We start from the raw sequence: 21,175 nt of genomic DNA, 5'->3' as shown, positions 1-21,175 counted from the left end.
CTTATTATATACTCTATCTCTGTCTTAGGTATTTATGTTGTGTTATTTACCTTTAATCCTGCTGGCTTGCCTTTAAAGTCTGTTTTGTTTGTTTTTTTAGCTCCCTTTGAATACAGTTTATAACATATTTACACAATGGGTGAAGTTAAGACAGTCTAACACGTTGTTTGTGTTGTCTGGTATGCAGTGGAATGGTGAATTAACTTCTCCACTTCTTTTAAAGATTTTCTTTAAGCTCAGTTTAAACTTTGTATTCGTTCGGACAGGAACTTGAGCAATGTCTGCCTATAATGGAATATTTCATTTCATTAATTTTGACACCAATTACTGATCTATGTACATGTTTGATAAGTAATAAACAAAATGCTAATGTTCTGCCAATTCTAACTAATGAATATATTTAAAGTACAGTGTATTGGAAGTGTAGATCTTTTATGACTTGTGTCAAATATGGTAAATGGACTGGATCATAAATAGTACTTTCCTACTATACCTGAGCAATCAAAGTGCTTTATACGACTTGCCTTATTTAGGCAAAAGAGAAGGCAACTTGGGGTTAGGATATTTAGCATGGAGCAGCCCTGGATCGAACCACCAATCTTCCAACTAGTAGATGCTCTACCTCCTGCGCTACAATAGCCACACCTTGCTTATTTCTGGCAACATCAAGCATTGTAGCTCATGTTTCCTGTAAATCTATTTGCTTCCTAGATACTTTGTGTATTAGCATGAAATAATCAGTCCTGTCATCTGGTTCTAAAAATGTAAAAAATAAATAAATAAACTTCTCCTTTCTCTGTATGTTTCTTGCACAACTAACACATCTTTCCAGCAAATTTAGAATTACCGATGAGACTGTCATGGTAAAGTGGCTAGCTTCATCTATAAAATTAATATATTTACAGACTAGTCCAAACTTTTGATGTCTATAACTAACCCCACTTCAAGGCAACTATTTAAATTGTTAAAAGTTGTCTAAGGTTTAAATCTGGGGGTGGTGACGCTCGGCTCGACAGGTGTGGCAGCTCATGAAGCTCTCTGTTGTTGCCTGTATTGGTGCTGTGAGCTGCAGACTGTCCAAGAAGCTTGTGCTCAAAATTTGGTGAGTGAAATTCTACTATTCTGTTAGTTTGTTAATTAACAGTAGCAAACAGGTGTCTGTATCTTCTGTATTGTTCATGGATGCAGCTAGTCTCCAATAACTTATGTGTAGATATGGTCACTAATGAATATTTAAAAAAAATAAAAAATAAACAGATAAACGTCTATCTATCACAGAATCTATCCTCACTTCCATCATCTGGTGTATTGCTGACACAGCTAAGGACAACAGATAAATAAATATTCCACTTTTTATTTTTGTACCACTGCTTGGACCATGATGACATGACAAATCCCTTGTATGTGTGAAAAACCTTGGCAATAAGTGACATTTTGAATTTGATTCACACACAATTAGTGTGAATGAGGTTTCAACATTTGAATGTGAGCATCTGATGTTATTGGCAGCCAGAGCAGCTGACATCTTGCTGCCTCATGAAGGCGCATGCATTATTAAATGTAGTATTTACTGGTGTAACAATCTACAGTAACACAATATTGTACTAAATTCAGTAATCCAATTACAGTTAAAATTGGGTTGTTACTTCCATTACAAAGGTTCTTAAGTTATCTGCACAATGCGAGGATAGAAAAAAACATGTCTTTTTCTTGATGTACACTTGCACTACAATCAGCTGAGTTTGATTCATGTGCAGGAAAATGGTAGAGCAGTATACAGCTTTTGAGGTGTGCAGATACAGTATGGACTCGAACTTGAGTTTGCAGAGTGCATCCAAGACAAAAAGCATCTCCATTATACTGCTCATACAACTTTGGCTCTTAGCCTCTGCACAGACAGCATGCTATCACAAAGCTAACAAAGAACCCAGCAATGTAATATAATGTTGCTCCCCATGACTGTAGTGAGACACAGAATTACCACACTGTAACAGTTCAGACACATTGGGATGGAGGCTGGCTATACCCTGGACAGGTATCCAATCTGACATCAATTTGTAGTATAACCTCATTAAATATCATGCATTCCCCTCCAATACTTTCCAATCACAGCTGTGTCACTATCATCTACAAGGGCATTTTACACCTCTCACATGGCTTATGTAATGCTTCAGTTCATGAAGAGCAGTCTCTGCAACACCACTGAGTCCGTAATCCTCAGATATAGTATAACCACATCCATCCTACACTCCTACTCCTACAAAGCACTTCAGCTGAGTCAAGTGCATGCTTTAAATCACATAGAGGTGGAAGAGGAAGAGGTTTCTTTATTACCAGTCTCCAGAGGGAGAACTGTGGTGTTGTCTGTAAAAGAAATCTATACACCCACATATCTCTCACATGGTCTCTATCTCTCTCTCTCTCTCTCTCTCACACACACACACACACACACACACACACACACACACACCACCTACCATTTGTCGCTGCAGTGCTCTCCAGTCTTCCCACTGAATAAAAATCAAGGATGACAGGGTAAGGGTTCAACCTCCAGTTTTATGGTGGTCCAGAAATAGTGACAATAATCAGCTCCTACCAATGTCCACCCTCCTAGTGAGAGTGCTTTAACTTTTAACTTAAAACACACCCACTGGGAGGAGTCTTGTGACCTAGGGGTGGAGCAATACAAAAAGGAAAGGGCAAAACAACCACACACTCATGTGGGTTTTTTTTTAATTATCAGGTGACTTTTTTTTTCATTATGTCCCAATACATAGCACTTTACTGTGCAAATAGACTACACATAACTGTATGAACACAAATCAGTGTAAATACATGTGACTATATCATTTGGATCCCTGATGACAAACAGCGTTCCAGTGTTTTTAATGAGAAAAAAATGAAAGCATGGAAATTGCTTCATTGTTTTAATGTCATGAATTTAATCTCCGACACAGCATGTGGAGCAAAGATAGTCAGAAGAGACCTATTATGAACCACACTCAAGTAATCACTGAAAGGAAACCATTGATTGATTTTTTGATGGTTTTCATATTGATATTTCCTTTGCCAAATATTTTGTGTGTTTCTTTTGCTTATAAAACCAATGAGTGTTCAAGGTGTCAAGAACACATACAACCATATACCACAATATATATATATATATTCCTCCCTGATCTGCTCAGTTATTTTTACATTCCTGTTTACATGTAGGAATATGATAGTGAGAGTATCTCCTCATTAACATGTCAGTCACTAATAACAGTGTCAACCATTTTGGCTTCAGTCAGTCTATAGTTGTTTACACTGTAAGTATTCCTGGAAATGTCATTGTCCATGTTCTACCTACTTCACTGTAGATGCAAAACCTGAAATATGTTTTTCTTCTCCTCACATTTGTATTTTGCTGCTTTGATTGATAAATATCTGAACATCTGAAAGCTTTTCAACTCCCATCCTGTTTCTACCAAAGATGATAAAAAAAAATGTGTGGCTGTCTAGATATAATTCAGTTTTGTATATTCCGGTGACATAGGAACTGTTGTTTGCAAGTCTGATACAGTTTTACAACATTTACACAACCTGGACATGAATTGTGGATTCACATGCCTTTATTACCTGGATGCTCTAAAATGCTCTAAAATCATCTGTAGATTCTTATAAAGCACGCCAATTCCACAAACAAGACCAGTACAAAGAACATTAGTGAAATTTTATCTGTAGAAACATCTATTTAAAGAGAGGAAGTAGACAATAAATTTAGAAAAAATGTTTTGTTTTCTTAATTCAATCATCCACAATACCAGCACATTTTTAATTGTTCAAATGTTTTTAATTAAAAGCCAGAGTTAAAGCTCTTCTATTGTTTAGATTGGTATGTAATCAGTCTGATTCAATTACTTTTAATGATTAAATATTGATACTGTTAAAAAAAAAAAAGTTAACTTTTATTCAAAATAGAAAGAAAATACAATAATCAACCAGATTAATGACAGGAAGGTAAAAGTTTGAGCTGGAAAATAGGATATCAAGAGTTTGGTTGAATGCAGGAAAAATATTAATTCCATGGCTTTTTTTTTTTAAACAAAAGCTTAAACAAATTAGTGTTTAAGCTTTTGTTACCACTCTGTAAGGATAGATACAATTTGCCCCACCCTCTGTTGGGCAGGGCTATGACATCAATAGAGGAAAATAGAAAACTCTCTAGACACCACAGAGAGGGTGAAAAAGCTCTCTGGTATCTCAAGGCTACAATGATTGCAAGTTTCTTCTTCCTGCTGTTACTTGTGGGTAAGCTGAGATTATTCTAATTAAATGGAGATGACAATTTATACCATTTAATTTACTTTATTTTTGCTGTTTTATATTTTATTTTATTTTAATCAGTAACACTGCTTTACTTGTAATAGATTGCATTTCAGTGCAAGAACAGGTTCCTCTATAATTTCCCAGTAAATATATCTTGTTTACTAAATTAAATTCCACTTTTGTGTAATTAATAGATCAGTTTACAGAGATATAAAATAAAAAGAAAGAGAGAAAGAAAGAAAGATAACACATCTGGTATCTAGTAACTCAGATGGATTTAAACTCAAAGTATATTTAATAAAGTATATTCAATATGAAGATGTACAACATTTTTTCAGATGGACTGCTGGCAGGCATTTTGGAACCTGGACTCTTTAGCTACAAATGTGTTGCTATAGATAAGTCTTAAATTCCCAGAGGTTTAAGATTCTTAGAATCTTTTGATGATATTATGTCCTGTAGATGATGAGACATTCAAAGTCTTCACAATTTTATATTGAGGAATATTATTCTGAAGTTGTTCTACTATTTAAAATACAGTTTTTTTTGTAGATTATTGATTTTCTGCCCAGCTTTACTTCTGAGAAAATCAGCTTTGCTCAGACGGTCTTTTTACATCTAATCATGCTCACTGACTTCCTGCTATTAACCTAATGGTTTGCAAAATGTTTCTCCAGCTAGTTCTTTTTTGTTCTTTTACTTTTTCAGCTGTTTGTTTCCCCATCCAGCTTTTTTCAGATGTGTTGCAATCAAACTGAACTGATAATTGTCAGCGTCAACTGTAAAATGACTTCATTTAAACATTTGTTCTCTAGCATATCGAGACTATCTCTCCACACCGTTACATATTCCATATGTACGGGGTACGAGCCCCCTTGGTCGTGGAGTGTGAATATTTCTTTAAGACACTCCGGCACGCCCGGCTACGCTCCACAGCTTACGTATAAAACAGCTGTGCGGACGTGACACCGGTGTGTGTGTGTGTGTGTGTGTGTGTGTGTGTGTGTGTGTGTGTGTGTGTGTGTGAGTGAGTGAGTGAGTGAGTGAGTGAGTGTGTGTGTGTGTGTGTGTGTGAGAGAGAGAGTGAGTGAGAGAGAGAGAGAGCCTTGAGAGTGGGGTATGAATGTGCGTCCGTCAGGAGCGTGCTTCGGCATCCTCCGTGGGCGCTGCCTCTCCCCTGGTAGCCCCGGTATTCCCCCTGAATGCCCTGGTGTTCCCCGGTATTCCCCTGGTATCCCTTAGCTTGGTTCCCCCTAGCTAGCCCTTGCTTCCCCTTGGTTGGTCCCCCTTCCCCGTCATATCGCCTCGAAAAAAAACAGGCTTATGCACCAGTCGGACCGCGCTGTGCGGCTGCCGGTGTCCGACAGGTGTCGTGCCAAAGTAGGTATCCCTGACAGAATTGTTTCCCCTGTGCTGGGAGCACACAGGAAGTACTGATGTTTTCATTTTGTGAAAAAGTGAAAAATTTGTATCGTTACATTACCATTCAGTTTGGGGGTTACAACAGAAAATTATATATTTATTGCTCACGGGGTATCAGATGGGATTATTTTAACAAACCATTAACATTTTGGCTGATAACTATTTTTATTCTCCTGTAACTTTACTATATAAAGAGCTAAATCCTCCAAAGTTTCAGGAGTAATGCTTCATAATAAGAAGTGTTTGTGAACTAAAAATCAGCAATGTGGGATACTGTTTGTCCGTGATTTACATAGGGGGAACAAATTGTGGCAGGATCAGCCTGATATTATTTCTATCCCACTATAACTTCGTTGTATAAAGAGCTAACATCTCAAAAATGTCAGAAGTATTTAGTCATTATAAGAAGTGTTTGTAAACTAAAAATCAACAATGTGGGATACTGTCTGTCCGTGATTTGGACAGTCCAGTGTGTGCTCGCGACGCAGGGGAAACAAATTCTGTCGGTGATACCTAGTTTGGCACGACACCGGCTACCTGTTAGCACTTCCTGGTTAGCGTGTGGCCCCGCCCCCTTGCTTGGTAGAAGAAGTATGGCAGCCCACCCATCCCAAACATGTCTGTGTATGGCATTTTGCCTTTTTACAGTAGGCACGAGCAGTGTGGCTGTGCCTGGCTGTGTCTGATTTTTCAGCCGGCGAGTGAGTGTTCTCCAGCCTGCCGCACTGTGCACGAGTGTCTCATTTCGAAGTTCACTCCTGCTGCTCCCCTGTCTGCAGACAGCGCTAGCGACCGCTTAGCCCTGGGGCAGACCTTTGGGTTAAGTCCCCGCTTGGCCTTCAGCGGGCTGGACTGCCAGCCCCCCCCGTCTGCGGATGGCTGGGCGGCTCCGTGGTTGGATGGACCCTACAGGTTGCATCCCTGCCTTGGCCCTGCGTCTTGCAGCTGTACTGCTGCTGCGGGCTGTGTTCCTCTGGCGTATAGCCCGCGGTTCGCGACTCACACAGCAGTTGGACCTCGCTGTGTCTGATACGTCAGTCGCTGAGTGGGTGTTCTCCAGCACGCAGCGCTGGCTCTCCATCTAGTGGGTTGCCCCTGTATCGCGGGTCACATGGCCAGCAGGTGCCCGCTCAGTGAGTTGACACCTCCTGTCTGTCCGTTAGTGTTTCATCAGGCCCCCTCTGCTGGCCCCCTGTCTATAGACACCGCAGAGTGGCTGCTATGCACTGGTGATGAACCTTGGGTTGCTCCTCACTTGGGCCCTTAGTGGCCTGAGCCACCAGCACCTCCCCTATCGTGGATGGTGCAGGTCAGCTGCTCTACTCCTGGGACAGGCCCTGGGCCTCGTCCTCCCTGGGCTAATCCACTGAGTGGCCGAGATGCTTTGACAGGCTCTTTCTCCCTGGCACTGTGTCACTGCCTAGTGCCAGGCAGGGCTCTGTTGTGGCTTGACTTCTCCAGCTGGCGGCTCCGCCTTCCCTTCTGGGGCGTCATCCGCATATCGCGGGCTTCTGTCACAGCGATAGCCAGCTGCTGTGCTCGAGTGGCTTGGTAGGCTGTGTTGCCCTGGTGTTTGCCCGCGTTCACCGGCTTCCACGCCAGTTGCACCTCGCTGCGGCGAGTGGCATTCTCCAGCCTAGTGTGTTGCCCGCAATGCGCGGTTCACACGGCCAGCAGGGCTCCTCTCATTGCTCGAGTGGGGCGGCTTCTCGGCTCTGACTGCAGCTTCAGCCGCTGCTGCTGCTGCTACTGCTGCAGCTGCTGCTACTGCTGCTGCAGGCTGTGTTCCCCTGGCGTATTGCCCGCGCTTCACCGGTTTACGCGCCAGCTGGACCTCGCTGTGTCTGATGCTCAGCGAGTGAGTGTTCTCCAGCCCGCAGCGCCTGGCTCCCTGCAGGCGGTTCACTCGTTGCGTGTTAGCCGGGCCTCGCTGCGTCTGATAAGTCAGCCAGCGAGTGTGTTATGCCGCTTGGCCCTGGGGCGACCTGTGGGTCGCGTCCCTGGCTTGGAGCGCCTCTCCAGCGGCTGCACTACAGCTGCTTGCTGTGTTCCCCTGGTGTGTAAGCCGGCGAATGCAGCAATAGTCGGGCCTCGCTGTGTCTGATACGTCAGCCAGCAAATGTGTGTTCTCCAGCCTCCTTGGCCAGTCTCTGTCTGCCATATAGGCTGCTGCAACTGCAGGCTGTGTTCTCCTGGCATGTTGCAGCATTTGCCGGCTTGCCCGCCGGTCGATCCTCGCTGTGTCTGATGCCTCAGCAAGCGAGTGAGTGTCCCCCAGCCTGCGATGCTGGCTCCCTGTCTGTGCTTTCCCTGTGTGTCACGGACTTACACGGCCAGCACGGGGACGCCCAGTAGCTGGGACTTTGTGTATGATCTCGAGTGTCTCATTGCGAGTTCACTCTTGAGGCTCCTCTGTCTACAGACAAGCACGTGGTGACGGTGCTGGGGGTGGACCTTCGGGTCATCGCCTTGCTCAGCCCTCCACTTATGCCGGCTAGGCTGCCAGCCCCCCCTCCCTGTCTGTGAACAGCTCGGGGTGGCTTCGGCTTTGAGGATGGACGGGTCACATCCAAAGCTTCACCTGCGGTTGCTGGCTGTGTTCCCCTGGCGTGTTGCCCGCTTCGCCGGCGTACACGCCAGTCGGACCTCGCTGTGGCGAGTGAGAGTTCTCCAGCCTGTAGCGCCGACTCTCTGTCTGGCATTGCCCGCATGTCGTAGGCCTATGCGACCAGCGGGATGCTACTTGGCAGCTCGGTGTGCTGCGTTCCCTGCCGGTCTGCCTCGCGGTTCCCGGGCTGACCTTGAGCGGCCAATCACTTGCGGTCCTGTGTCCTGCATGACCGGTTCAGGCCAGTCTAGCGTCTTCAGACTGCTGCCTCCACCCCCTGGCTCGGCCTTCGCATTGCGAAGCCCTGCGAAGTCCAAGAAGTCTCTCTTGGTGCGTTGTCACTGACTCCCGGCACCTTCACTCTCGGCGGTGCACTGTCTCTTCGCTGGGTGTCTTACAGAGTTACCCCGTACATATGGAATATGTAACGGTGTGGAGAGATAGTCTCGATATGCTAGAGAACGTACGGTTACGGTGTAACCTTGGTTCTCTTAGTGAGAGACTATCTCTCCACCGTGAGGCCGCTCGGAGACGCGTTCCGATCAAACTATCACCGGTGTCACGTCCGCACAGCTGTTTTATACGTAAGCTGTGGGGCGTAGCCGGGCATGCCGGAGTGTCTTAAAGAAATATCCACACGCCACGACCAAGGGGGCTCGTACCCCGTACATATGGAATATGTAACGGTGTGGAGAGATAGTCTCTCACTAAGAGAACCAAGGTTACACTGTAACCGTACGATATATTTTCCCGTGATATCTAACATCCATGAGTGTCATAATCCCTGAGTCTTAAACCCGAGGTTTTCAGTTTTGTGGTTCAAGGTTTGCTTTGGGCTTCGTGAAAGGATTTTATCAAAGTTGTTGTTTTCTGTTTATGATTTTATTCTTGTGCTTTTATGTCTCTTTGGTATTTTTGCCTTTACTTCTTTGCTCATAATGTTTCCTTATATTTGTTAGTTCTCTTTCATGACCCCATTCTGTTCCTCCAGTCTTAACTCTGTAGTTGTTTTTGGAAACCAAGACACCAAAATCAAACAGATTTTGGTGTCTTGGTTTCTTGTGCTTTTCATTTCATTTCATTTCCTTTGTCTCGTTTTCACCGATTTGTTTCCCACCTGTTTTACCTTGTGTAAATATTCTCTCCTCTTGCCCTTTTCCGTGTCATCTCACTTTGCTGTGTGCTCCCCTGCTCTGTGTTTCTTGATTCCATTATTCCTAGTTTTTAATTTTCATATCTCGCTCTGTGTGTGTTTTTGGACTTCCTTTGTTTGTCATTGTTCAGCAATTGAATTGAGTTCATACTGTTTCCAGAGTTTCCAGAGTAAAGCAAGTCATATTAACACATTTTTTTTAAAAATTAGTGCACTCATTGTCAGCTGAAAATGCATCCAGTTCAGAGCTACAGGAAGATCAACAGATGACCAGTGAGACCACTATAAGAGGTACATAGCGTCTCTCTCTCTCTCTCTCTCTCTCTCTTAAAGTCTTTTGCCACCTCTCATTTCCAGTCTCTCAAAGTTTTTCTCTCCTTGGGAGTCGTTTTCATTCCAGCACTTCCACCTAACCATTTTCAGAGGCACATTTTCCTGTTTTCTTAAGCCTATGAAAGAGGATAACACAGTTTGACTGACATAAAATAGTATTTTTGCACCAACAAAGCAATTCTCAAAGAGCTATTAGTCAAAAACCTGGCATATCTCAGCATGCCGCATAGTCTGCTCTTAAAAATTTTAAGAAAACTGTAGAAGTACCACAGCCAGCTGTGAAACATGATGGAGGTTTTGTTATGATGTGGGGCTTCAATTAAGCCAGTAGGGTTCGGGAGCCAGTCAAAACTGTTTGAAGTATGAATGCAGAAAAGTACTGTTGTGGAGGTATGTAATAACGACAGGAGAGGTCTCAGTGTCTCACTCCAACTTTATTAACTGACTCTCAGAACTTCACATATAGTAAGCGCCAAAATCTCCACCCCAGCACTTCCCTTCAACTTGGGTGTGAGTGGAGCCACCTGGTGGTCCGCCACACATACCCCCACCTGAACACACAGTTAGGTCTCTATTCAGTCCAGGACCCTGGGCCTAAGCAAACGACCCGAACGACTGAACCTGGGAGGGAGAGAACAGGCAGAGGAAGGTCCATCCTGTGAACGAGGCTGGTGAAGGCGAGCAGGAAAGGCAGGAGGAGGCTCAAACGCCGGTGGTCCGGGGGTAGTCCTGGGGTAGTCCTGGGGGGAAAACCAGAGTCTGTCAACCCCATCGAAGGAGGGCGGCCACGGCGAGGGGCCTGGGCCGGCACTACATCACTGTCCGGAAGAACATGTGCAGGTTTAAGTCTGTCAACACACACAGTCTCCCTTCGACCCCCAAAATCCAAACAAAATGTTTCTGGCCCGGTTCGATAATCCTGAATGGGCCGTCATACAGCGGCCGCAGCGGTGTCCTGTGGGCATCGTGCCTGACAAAAACAAACTTAGCAGTCTCTAAAGTCTTTGGAACAAAAGTGTCAGGCACGCAATGGTGCACCGGACCAGGGACCCGAAGCGAGTGCAAAAGCGGGTTGAGAGATAGCACCGATGGATCGAAGCAGGGAGGAGGATTTTCGGGCAAGAATTCTCCAGGCACACGGAGGGGCTGACCAAACACTAGCTCAGCTGGGGAAGCGCCGAGATCCTCCTTAACCGCAGAGCGCAGCCCAAGCAAAACCCACGGGAGGCGGTCAACCCAATTGCCATCCTTTAAGGAGGCGCGAAAAGCAGCCTTAAGTGACCGGTGGAACCGTTCACACATCCCATTAGCTTGCGGGTTGTATGCGGTTGTGCGGTGGACTTTAGCCCCCAGTCCATCAGCCATGGCTGACCAAAGCTCGGAAATGAACTGGGGGGCCTCTGTCTGACGTAATGTCCGCGGGTGGGCCGAAACGCGAGACCCAGGTTGACAAAAATGCCTTGGCCACCACTGCTGCGGTAGTGGACGCCAGGGGGACCGCCTCCGGCCACCTGGTGGTCCGGTCAACAACAGTCAAAAGGTGCGTAAAACCTTGTGACTGCGGCAGAGGACCCACCAGATCGACATGCACATGATCGAAAAGTTTGCCGGGTATGAAGAACGGCTCCAGGGGCGCCTTGGTGTGTTTATGAACCTTCGCACGCTGGCAGGGAATGCACGCTGACGCCCATTCCCTAACAGATTTGCGAAGGCCTGGCCAAACAAATTTAGAGCTGACCAGTTTAACAGAGGCCCGGACCCCCGGATGAGAGAGAGCATGTACCGAGTCAAAAACTTGACGAGGCCAGGAAACGGGAACCACTGGGCGAGGGCGGCCGGTGGAAACGTCACAGACGAGGAGGGGACCACCATCCTGCACGGGTCTGTCCTCCAGTATGAGGCCCGTCTGGGTGGATTTAAGCGCGAGGATGTCCGGGTCACCGCTCTGATCGGCAGCCATGGCGGAGTAGTCTATGCCGAGAAAGACGGGAGAAACCAGCGCACGGGACAAACAGTCAGCCACATGATTGGATTTACCAGCCACGTGCCGAATGTCCGTGGTAAACTCAGAAATGGCTGCCAACTGGCGCTGCTGCCGTGCACTCCATGGATCAGAAACCTTGGACATGGCAAACGTCAAGGGTTTGTGGTCCACGTGTGCGGTAAAGTGACGACCCTCGAGAAAAAAACGGAAATGACGAGTCGCCAGGTGGAGCGCCAGTAGCTCCCTGTCAAAAACACTGTAATTGCGTTCACTGTCACGCAGTGTACGGCTGAAAAAGGCGAGCGGTTGCCAGACACCCGAGATTCGCTGTTCCAGCACCGCACCCACCGCTATGTCTGACGCATCGGTGGTCAATGCAATCGGCGCTGAGGGGGATGGCTGGGCCAGAAGGGCAGCATTAGCTAACGCTGACTTAGCATCAGAAAACGCTTGGATGCTTTCCGGAAACCAGTCAACGGAGTCATTAGCTTTCTTACCTTTTAACGCCCCATAAAGGGGCTTCAGCAGATGTGCCGCTCTGGGGAGAAAACGGTTGTAAAAATTCACCATCCCCAAAAATTCCTGCAGTGCCTTAACATTCGTGGGACGCGGAAATTCCGAAACAGCTCGGACTTTGTCAGGCAACGGAACCGCGCCCTCGGCGGAAATACGGTGCCCAAGGAAATCGAGAACCGGCAACCCAAACTGGCATTTAGACGGATTAATAATCAGTCCATGCTCCGCCAAACGCTGAAAAACCTGACGCAGATGGAACATGTGCTGCTCCTTCGAGCTGCTGGCCACCAGTATATCATCAAGATATACAAAAACAAAGGGCAGCCCGCGCAAGACCGAGTCCATCAACCGCTGGAAGGTTTGGGCGGCACCTTTCAGGCCAAATGGCATGCGCAGAAACTCGAAAAGGCCGAAAGGTGTAATTATGGCGATTTTGGGGACATCCTCTGTGCGCACGGGAACCTGGTGATATCCCCGTACCAAATCGATCTTCGAAAAAACCGAGGTCCCCGCAAGATGGGCGGAAAAATCTTGGATGTGGAGAATGGGATAACGATCGTTCTCTGTGACATTATTAAGACGGCGGAAATCTCCACAAGGTCGCCACCGACCATCAGATTTAGGCACCATGTGTAACGGGGAAGCCCAGGCACTATTCGAACGCTGCACGATGCCCAGACGCTCCATGGTGGCAAATTCTTCCCGAGCGACAGCCAGTTTGGCAGAGTCGAACACCGGGGGCCCTACTGTAGTTATGTAATGCTCCACCCCATGCTTCGTCACCGTGCTCGAGAAAGTGGGGACAGTGAGTGAGGGAAACTCAGAAAGCAAACACTGAAAAACGTCACCCGAATCTACTGAGTTAGCATGCACCACGGGCTGAGCACCCCGAGTCAAACAGGGTAATGAGGAAAATGACACAGCATCAATTAAACGTCTGTTAGCAACATCAACCAGCAGTCCGTGAGCACAAAGAAAATCAGCGCCTATTATAGGCACAGAGCTAGCAGCAACAACAAAGTTCCACTGAAAGTCACGGTCATGAAAGCAAACAGTCACCAACCTTTCACCGAAGGTTTTGATGGGAGAGCCATTAGCCGCTGTTAGCAATGGCCCGCAGCCCTCAGCTAGCCTGTCCGAGCCAGCCGGGGGAAGAAGGCTCTTCTGTGAGCCGGAGTCCACCAGGAAACGCCTCCCCGAGCGTGAGTCCTCTAAGAAAAGCAGCCTTTCCTTGTTGCCAGCGGTCGCGGCTGCTACAGAGCGCTGACATGCCCGTTTCCCTGGGTCTGGAAACTGCAAGGCGGGAGACAGCGTCGTGCCTTTGCTCCAAAACGCTGGTGATAAAAACAAAGCCCTTTTCCGCGGTGCCGCCGTGCAGCGATTCCGGCCACCGTGGACGAGTCGGAGGGCCCCTGGAGCGTCGGTGAGGGGGCGGGGGAAAACGCTGGTGAGTCCTGAACAATCGCCTGGACGCCGAAACTCCTGGTAGCCAGGAGGATGCGATCCGCCTCTTCCGCAAGGGAGCGGTAATCCTTCGTGGCCAATAGCGGGGAGTTGGCAAGGCCAGCGCGCACTGGAGCCGGCAGCTGTCGGAGAAAGAGGTGGGTGAAGAGAAATCCTCCATCATCTGCGCCCAGCAAGGACAGCATGCTCTCCATGAGCTCGAGAGCGGTGCCGTCGCCCAGGCCCGCGAGGGAAAGGAGTTTCTCGGCCCGCTCAGCATCAGAGAGAGAGTAACGCCGCAGCAGCAGCACCTTGAGGGCGGCGTACTTGCCTTGGGCTGGGGGGTCCCGGAGGAGAGTCATCACGCGGCGGGTTGACAGCGGGTCAAGTGAGGCTACCACATGGTGGTATTTAGTGTCGTCGGCTGAAACTCCACGAAGAGCAAACTGAGCTTCTACGTGCACGAACCATGAAGGAGGATCGTGAAGCCAAAAATCAAACGCAGCCATCTGCGGAGGTGAAAGTCTGGCGGCAGCCGATGCTTCCAGGCCGGAGCTGGCTTCGTTGTCGAGCCTTAGCATGTTCGCTACAGGGGTCACCAATGTGGAGGTATGTAATAACGACAGGAGAGGTCTCAGTGTCTCACTCCAACTTTATTAACTGACTCTCAGAACTTCACATATAGTAAGCGCCAAAATCTCCACCCAGCACTTCCCTTCAACTTGGGTGTGAGTGGAGCCACCTGGTGGTCCGCCACACAGTCAGATTTTGATCAGGTATACAGGAGCAGCTGATCAGCATCTTTATTTATTTATTTTTTTAGCTTGGCAACCACACTGCTAATGCAGTAAAAGAATAAATGGATACAAAAGCACAGAATGGAAAACTACCAGTCAAGGATAGACCTCGAAATTAATTAAATAATGTGAAATCATTATGACAGATAATAGAACAAAAGGCCACTAACATCCAAAGAAGAGCTTTGAATGTCCTTAATGAAGACTAGAAAACTACTACTGAAGACTACTTTAAGAAATTACAAGAAAGTTTGCCTAAGAGAGCTCAGACTATGTTGGATAATATTGTTTTTTATACGAAGTGTTGAATTTCAAGCTGGAATTGTATAAATGAAGTTTTTGCTTCATGTACAGTAATTACATGTATGCTTGCTAACCTTTCTATTAATCTCTTCACTTTTAATAGCAAAATATAAAGAAAATAAAGATGACTGAAGGCGTTTCCACAGTACTGTACATGCCAACAAGTGATATCGTCTGTTTTTGTTGTTTGTTTTTTTTGTTTTCTTGACACAGTTATCCAGACCTGCAATAAATTGAAAATCAGAAATGAAAGCACAGAAGCTGCTTTATTGTTTTCATATCATAACATCAATCTCAAGAATGTCTTTTTATGTGTCCTTTTAGATAATGAAGTGGAAGTGGAGAAACTCTGCAATTTTCAGGCTATTGTACAGCACCTGGATCTAAGCAAAGACAGTATTAAGTACACTGTGAGCCGGCCCATTTTAAACAACAGTCATCATACAGATGTTGTGCTTGACATGAAACTCTACGCTATCCTGGATATGGTAAGTTGTTCAAGCTACTTGTGTATGTTTGTGTGTTTTAGTTTGAATAAATGATAATGGATATTTTTGTTACCAAATAGTTTGTTTCTTTCGAGAATAAAATAATGTCAAAAGTCTGCTCAATTGATGCATATTTGTCTGCTTCATATACATAATTTCAGTTTTCCATTTCATGTATTCTCTCAGTTTGGCATTCTCTTAATTATGGAGATCCATAAGCTTCATCTATGAATACATCAATGTCTTTCTTTTTGTGGCCTTCTATGCTTCTGTTAGTTGTCTAAGACCATTTAAGACTTCCCAGATGTTGGGTTTTTCTTGTCTATTGGAGGCTGCATACTGTTGATCTTACCCAGGTCTTTCTAGGATTACTGTGGCACATGTCAGGCTCAACCACTTGAGCTTGAACACTGCTTGATTTCTTTGTTCACAGAGAGAAATTGACCAGACCTTAATTTCTTACATTTGGGTTTATTTGGTGAGTTTTCTCTTGCAAATACATCAATTTTCACAGTATTGTTGAAATTGAAATTGCTTGAAATTACGTGTTTTCATCTTTTGTCTTTTTCTCCTTGTTTGTATCTCTTTCCTCTTATTTGTAACCCTCTGACTAGTCATGGAAAAACGAGTACACTAAGTGGGAACCAGATCAATTCTGTGGAATTAAACAAATAACAATTCCTACTGAATATTTGTGGATGCCAGATATAACTATTTCAGAGATGTAAGTTTAACATATATGCACATAAACTCACACAGACCATACAGTCACTAGCAATAAGGCATTAAGCTACAGCTAAAAAAACAAAGCTGAACATTTATAATTCATTATTAGAAACTTATATGCTGCTCTTCAAAATCTTAACATCATTAATTTTTTTATCCTTGAAGATATTGTATAATTCATTAAATATGTTGCAAATTGAGCAGCAAGCCCTTCAAGTCCATGTGGTCATGTTGAGCCCTCCAAGACATTAATAAAGACTATATCTATGTTGACCATCCCATTAAAAAAGAATAGCAACTAAATGCTGTTTTTTTTCACAAAACTGTCCTGGATAATTTTGGAGATGTGCACTGGATAATTGTTTTGTCATGGCGCAATCAACTCAAACCAAGCAGGATTCATGAGGTACATCGTGGCTTTGAAACATGAAATGATAACCTTCCTTTTCCAAGATCCATTTTGTCCAGCACATATCTATATGGATGCACCTGAATATTCAGTTATTTGGATATCCCTCTGTCATTTAGATAATCTCGCAGCGATATTCCTGCACTTGTTCATCCTTGTGTTGCTAAAGTTTTAGTGTTTTAGTTTTAGTTTTAGTGCTAAATACTTTGCAACCCCCCCCAAAACCTATGGACAGTTCTGGATTGCTTGCCCACTGCTCTATTTCTCTTTAAACACCAAAAACAACACATCCAAAAGATATTGTGTTAGATCTGCCTTTTCCTACAGACCAGTGACTACTTTTTCAGTGATGAAGAGTTACACATCCTGCACAGGGAGGAATGCAAGTTTGAGTAGCTCCTTTACATGAAAAAAGAAAGACCATGTCTGAATCAAGGAAGAGGCCTATGGGTACATCTTTCACCATCTTACAGCCATTTCCCAACTTTCTCTGAATGGTACTCATGGCTTATCCAGTAACTACATATTAAATCCTTAGTTTTTCTTATACTACGAAAATGGGTCAGTTCTTAATGGGGTACATTCTCCATAGTAACAGATGCTGTATTCTCCAGAGCAGAGATGAAAAGGTATGATTTCCTCTTGAGGGCAACAAAGGGCAAAACTTCTGTGATCCATGTGTGGGTATTACCAGTTGGACTCTGTGTGGAACAGCCCTAGGGTTCTTTTTTGTCCCATGCAGGCATGTTTGTGTGGGTCATTTGTATTGATCCTGGTGGTCTGAGCTTGATGAGGTGTGGATAAAGGCGTGTCTGAGGACAGTTGGGAGGGGAGAGATCATTGGTTACCAAACTTTGTCATAATTTCTAGTCCATCATTTCTAGCTGAAATTATTAAGTAATTTAACACAAACTCTGGTGTAAGTCGCCACTTGATGTTGCAGTTTTTATCTGGATTGTAACATAAGTAATTAAGACATGGTGGCTTAATGCATTAATCCTCCTCAGCTGGAGAGTAAGATTTGAGTAGGATTCTGCCTACTTATTTGTCATAACTGATGCTGCTTTTCTGAGTTGCTATTAATTGTGCCATAACTGATTGTAATTTTCTGACTTACAGGACAGAGAGAGACAAAGCCTCTCCGAGTCCTTATCTCTCCATTGAAAGCGGTGGTTTGGTTGAATACAGAAATGACCAGGTGATCGTAAGCACCTGCAAGCTGCACGTGTACAAATTCCCTTTTGATGTCCAGAGGTGCAACCTCTCCTTCAAGTCTATCATGCACTCTGGTGAGCCCATAGCGTATATGCGTGCCGTTCATGAAGTCATAAACCCAAACCATCAGATACCACAATATATACTTCTTTCTTGCTGATCTTTTATTTTTATGTTTCACTTCAGATGAAGAAATAAAGTTACAATTCAATGAAACCAATAATACGGTCACAGAATGGTCTCAAAATGTGATGCAGACACAATACGAGTGGCTGTTTATCAACATGTCAGTTACCACCAAAACTGTCAATGAATTTGACTTCAACCAACTTATGATTGTTTACACTGTGAGTATTTCTGGAAGCAGCTGCACAGAAATGGGGAAAAAAGCATTAATCAATTTCGCTGCTTTTTCGTTACTTTCCTTTTTGTGACCATAATACATGTCCAATATAGAGTGGGAGTAGGATGATTAACCACCTCACATGCAAATTGACAGATTACCATGAAGAGGAGGTCTGTCCTCTACATTGCCAATTTCTTGCTGCCAGTCTTCTTCTTCTTGGTTCTGGACTTAGCCTCCTTCCTGATATTAGACAGTGGAGGTGAGAAGCTCGGCTTCAAGATCACTGTCCTGCTCGCTGTCACAGTGATGCAGCTTCTTCTCAATGAGATTCTGCCCAGCTCTTCAGACAGTATTCCACTTATAGGTAAAGAAGAGCATATTTGACTTCATGCAGTGAATTAATCAAGTTATCAAGTCATTAAGTGATTTGTCCACTTTCATGCTGGATGCCCTCCTCAGCTGTCTATTGCATTGGGGTTTTTGCTCTGATGCTGCTCAGCCTCCTGGAGACAATTTTGGTGATGCATCTGATTGAGAAAGACTCGCCAGCCCAGGATAATGAGACAGATGGAAACCAAAGCCTGGTGGAGTGCTGTGAGGAGAAACAGGACATATCCAACTTTCACAGCTGTTTTAGAGGTGTGCTTAATTGTAGCAGTCATTGTCTGTCACCTATCTATGTAATTCTAGCTGTGTTGCATTGATCTTCCTGTCTATTTTTTTTTATTCCAGACATGAAGAGATGTAGTCATTGTGCATCTGTTTATGATGTATCTGTGGATGAAAGACCAACTGTGTCTACATCAATCAACAGTCTGCCACCATTGACTATAAAGGTTGGAGTTAAATTGGACTTTTAAGTGTTTTTCAAGTGAAATATAAAAACTGATAAGAGATCATGTTGCATGAGAGAGAGAGATTATCCCAAACCCTAACATGGGTGTTGAAAGTAAACACTTTCACTAAATCAGTGTGAAAACAAATCAGTGTGTCAAATGTAGCAGCAACTAGACTATAAATGGCTGTATATGTAATCTTATTGATTACATTTCAACAAAACTATTTTTTCAGGGTTGTAGCTGCAACCTGATGAAGATGTTCTTTCCACTGGAAAAAGTCTCAGATGACCTGCGGGAGACTAGGAAAACCGTGACTCTGCACAGTACCAACAAGAATTCCGGCTACTGGACCAATATAGTAAAACATATCAACAGGGTGTTTGTCATTTTTTATTTGACAACAGTGACTGTGTTTTTGGCAATTATGATTTTATTGTGGAACAGTGCTGAAGATGAGTAGGCCGAAAGTTAAAAAAAAAACAACAAAAAAAAAAAACACCCCACCAAACAAAAAAAAAAACAACTTTAAATCATTAGCATGAGGATTAACTTTATTTGACTTAAGGTTTCGGTTCCTTTATTAAGTCCAAGTCTAAAGTATGCATTTAGACTAGGGGTCGGTTTTGATTATCGATTTATCGATTAAAATCCTGAATCGATTTTTTAATATAAATTTATTTTATTCTCATGTTAAACCTCACAAAATTTCAACAACCACCAAACAGCTAAAACAGTAAATGAGAGCAGGTACACGGATTCTGCACAAAGACGTAAACATGAAGCGCGGACCTGCCAACGGATCAGAATCAGTGAGATGTCGCCTTTCTCACCCGACAGCACGAACACAGTCGGGGCTGAAAGCCGACAGCTCGCTGATTCTGATGTTTTGGCCGGTCCGTGCCTTTTGTTTAGCGCTAGATTCTGAAGCTGCAAGTTTTATCTCTCTCCAAACAATATTGACTGAACCAGCAGCAAAAGAAGACCCAAACTACGCTTCACATAAACATTGTCATGAACTCCCTCTGACTTTTGCTGTTTTGCTTCCACCAGGATAAAATGACACTTCATGCACAGGTCTCTCTCTCTCTCTCTCTCTCTCTCGCTCTCTCTCTGTATACTTCAAGAACAGTTTCTGTTTTCTGCATTATTCGCTTGCTTGTTATGCACAAGTCTACCGTTGTTTACAGCACTGTCGGCCGCTGTTTTTTTTCCTTTTACTTTCTTCTGAAAAGAAAGCCTAATTTCTCCTGTTCAATAGGCTACTGAACAAATTTAATCTTTTTAAATGTATGCAAAATTGCAAAATGCTTAGCTGTGTCTCTGATGCTGCTTCACTTCAGCAGCATCAGGTAATGTTCATATGTTGATTAACATTTTTCTTTGGTTTTTGATCTACTGCAGAATATTTTTATAAAATCCGAGGCCTGGAAAATCGCCTTCATGTTTTTCTGTGTTTTTTCCTCAGCTACTTTGACACAAAGGCTTCTGCTGTGATGCTTACACCTTTCATAAAGTCTCGCAAGTGTCAGCTTTCTTATTATAGATATAAAGATATGGAAATGTACCGATGCATGATCTGAATTATAATATTTCTGACTGTCTGAGGCAAAATTTCCCGACTCAAATCGAAACGAATCAAATTGAATTGAACTGAATCAAATCGCGGATCGAATCGATTCGATTCGGGACCTTGTGAATCGGAATTGAATCGATTCTAGAAATCAGTGACGATACCCAGCCCTAATTTAGACCCCTTTTCCTACACTTTATAACTTTTGTACTGTGTGATGGACCTCATATTTCGGTCCACTTTGAACTCACATTTATTCATTGTAACTTTAGTTCACATCACATTATATGCATGGCATTATAAAGCAATGCAGTCCATGAGTGTTGTATATCTTTCATTTACATCTGTATCCTGTTGGAATAAACATTAAAAAGCTTTTTATTTTTTCTTTTGTATATCTTTGTGTGTTTGTTGCACAACCAACTGACTATTTGAATTATAAAGTTCTCTCCATGTAAAGGTAATGATCATGGAAGTTTGCTTCCCATTTCCGCTCAGCATTTCTATAACTTCTTCTATGATTATATTGGAATCACAAATATAAGTTGAAGAATTTGCAGATGGGACTAGTCTAGGGTCAAACCATAGACCAGTTCTTTTTTTTATTTATATTTTACATTTGAGCCACCTCCTTATACGTTTTATTAGTATGCTTCACCTAACAAACTAAAAAAGGTATCTTACCTCAGTGAATGTTTAATTATCATCAAAAATT

The 21,175-nt window shown here is 44.0% G+C and overlaps 1 protein-coding gene across 1 annotated transcript; it reads left to right on the top strand.

Moving 5' to 3' along the window:
• Nucleotides 1-8,452: 8,452 nt before the first annotated feature.
• LOC146381342 (5-hydroxytryptamine receptor 3A-like) lies at nucleotides 8,453-19,361 on the top strand. The gene is made up of 12 exons (XM_084938614.1): nucleotides 8,453-8,668; nucleotides 8,739-8,853; nucleotides 9,717-9,782; nucleotides 15,192-15,355; nucleotides 15,789-15,833; nucleotides 15,970-16,079; nucleotides 17,610-17,779; nucleotides 17,892-18,052; nucleotides 18,205-18,415; nucleotides 18,511-18,690; nucleotides 18,784-18,887; nucleotides 19,123-19,361. Exons 1-12 carry the CDS (start codon nucleotides 8,453-8,455, stop codon nucleotides 19,348-19,350), a joined length of 1,770 nt encoding a protein of 589 aa, XP_084794740.1. The 3' UTR covers nucleotides 19,351-19,361.
• The last annotated feature ends 1,814 nt before the right edge of the window (nucleotides 19,362-21,175 follow it).

The sequence above is a fragment of the Perissodus microlepis genome, chromosome 8 (assembly GCF_051167445.1).
Source record: "Perissodus microlepis isolate ML-2025 ecotype Zambia chromosome 8, ASM5116744v1, whole genome shotgun sequence".
In the NCBI taxonomy this organism is placed as follows: domain Eukaryota; kingdom Metazoa; phylum Chordata; class Actinopteri; order Cichliformes; family Cichlidae; genus Perissodus; species Perissodus microlepis.
This window is presented reverse-complemented; position numbering and strand designations above follow the sequence as displayed.

What these genes read in the sequence shown, in the direction of transcription:
- LOC146381342 (XM_084938614.1), top strand. Translation starts at nt 8,453, where the DNA reads ATGCGACCAGCGGGATGCTACTTGGCAGCTCGGTGTGCTGCGTTCCCT. An exon ending in CAGTGAGACCACTATAAGAG is followed by an intron (nt 9,783 to 15,191) that starts GTACATAGCGTC and finishes GTGTCCTTTTAG; the next exon opens with ATAATGAAGTGGAAGTGGAG. An exon ending in CAAGTCTATCATGCACTCTG is followed by an intron (nt 17,780 to 17,891) that starts GTGAGCCCATAG and finishes GTTTCACTTCAG; the next exon opens with ATGAAGAAATAAAGTTACAA.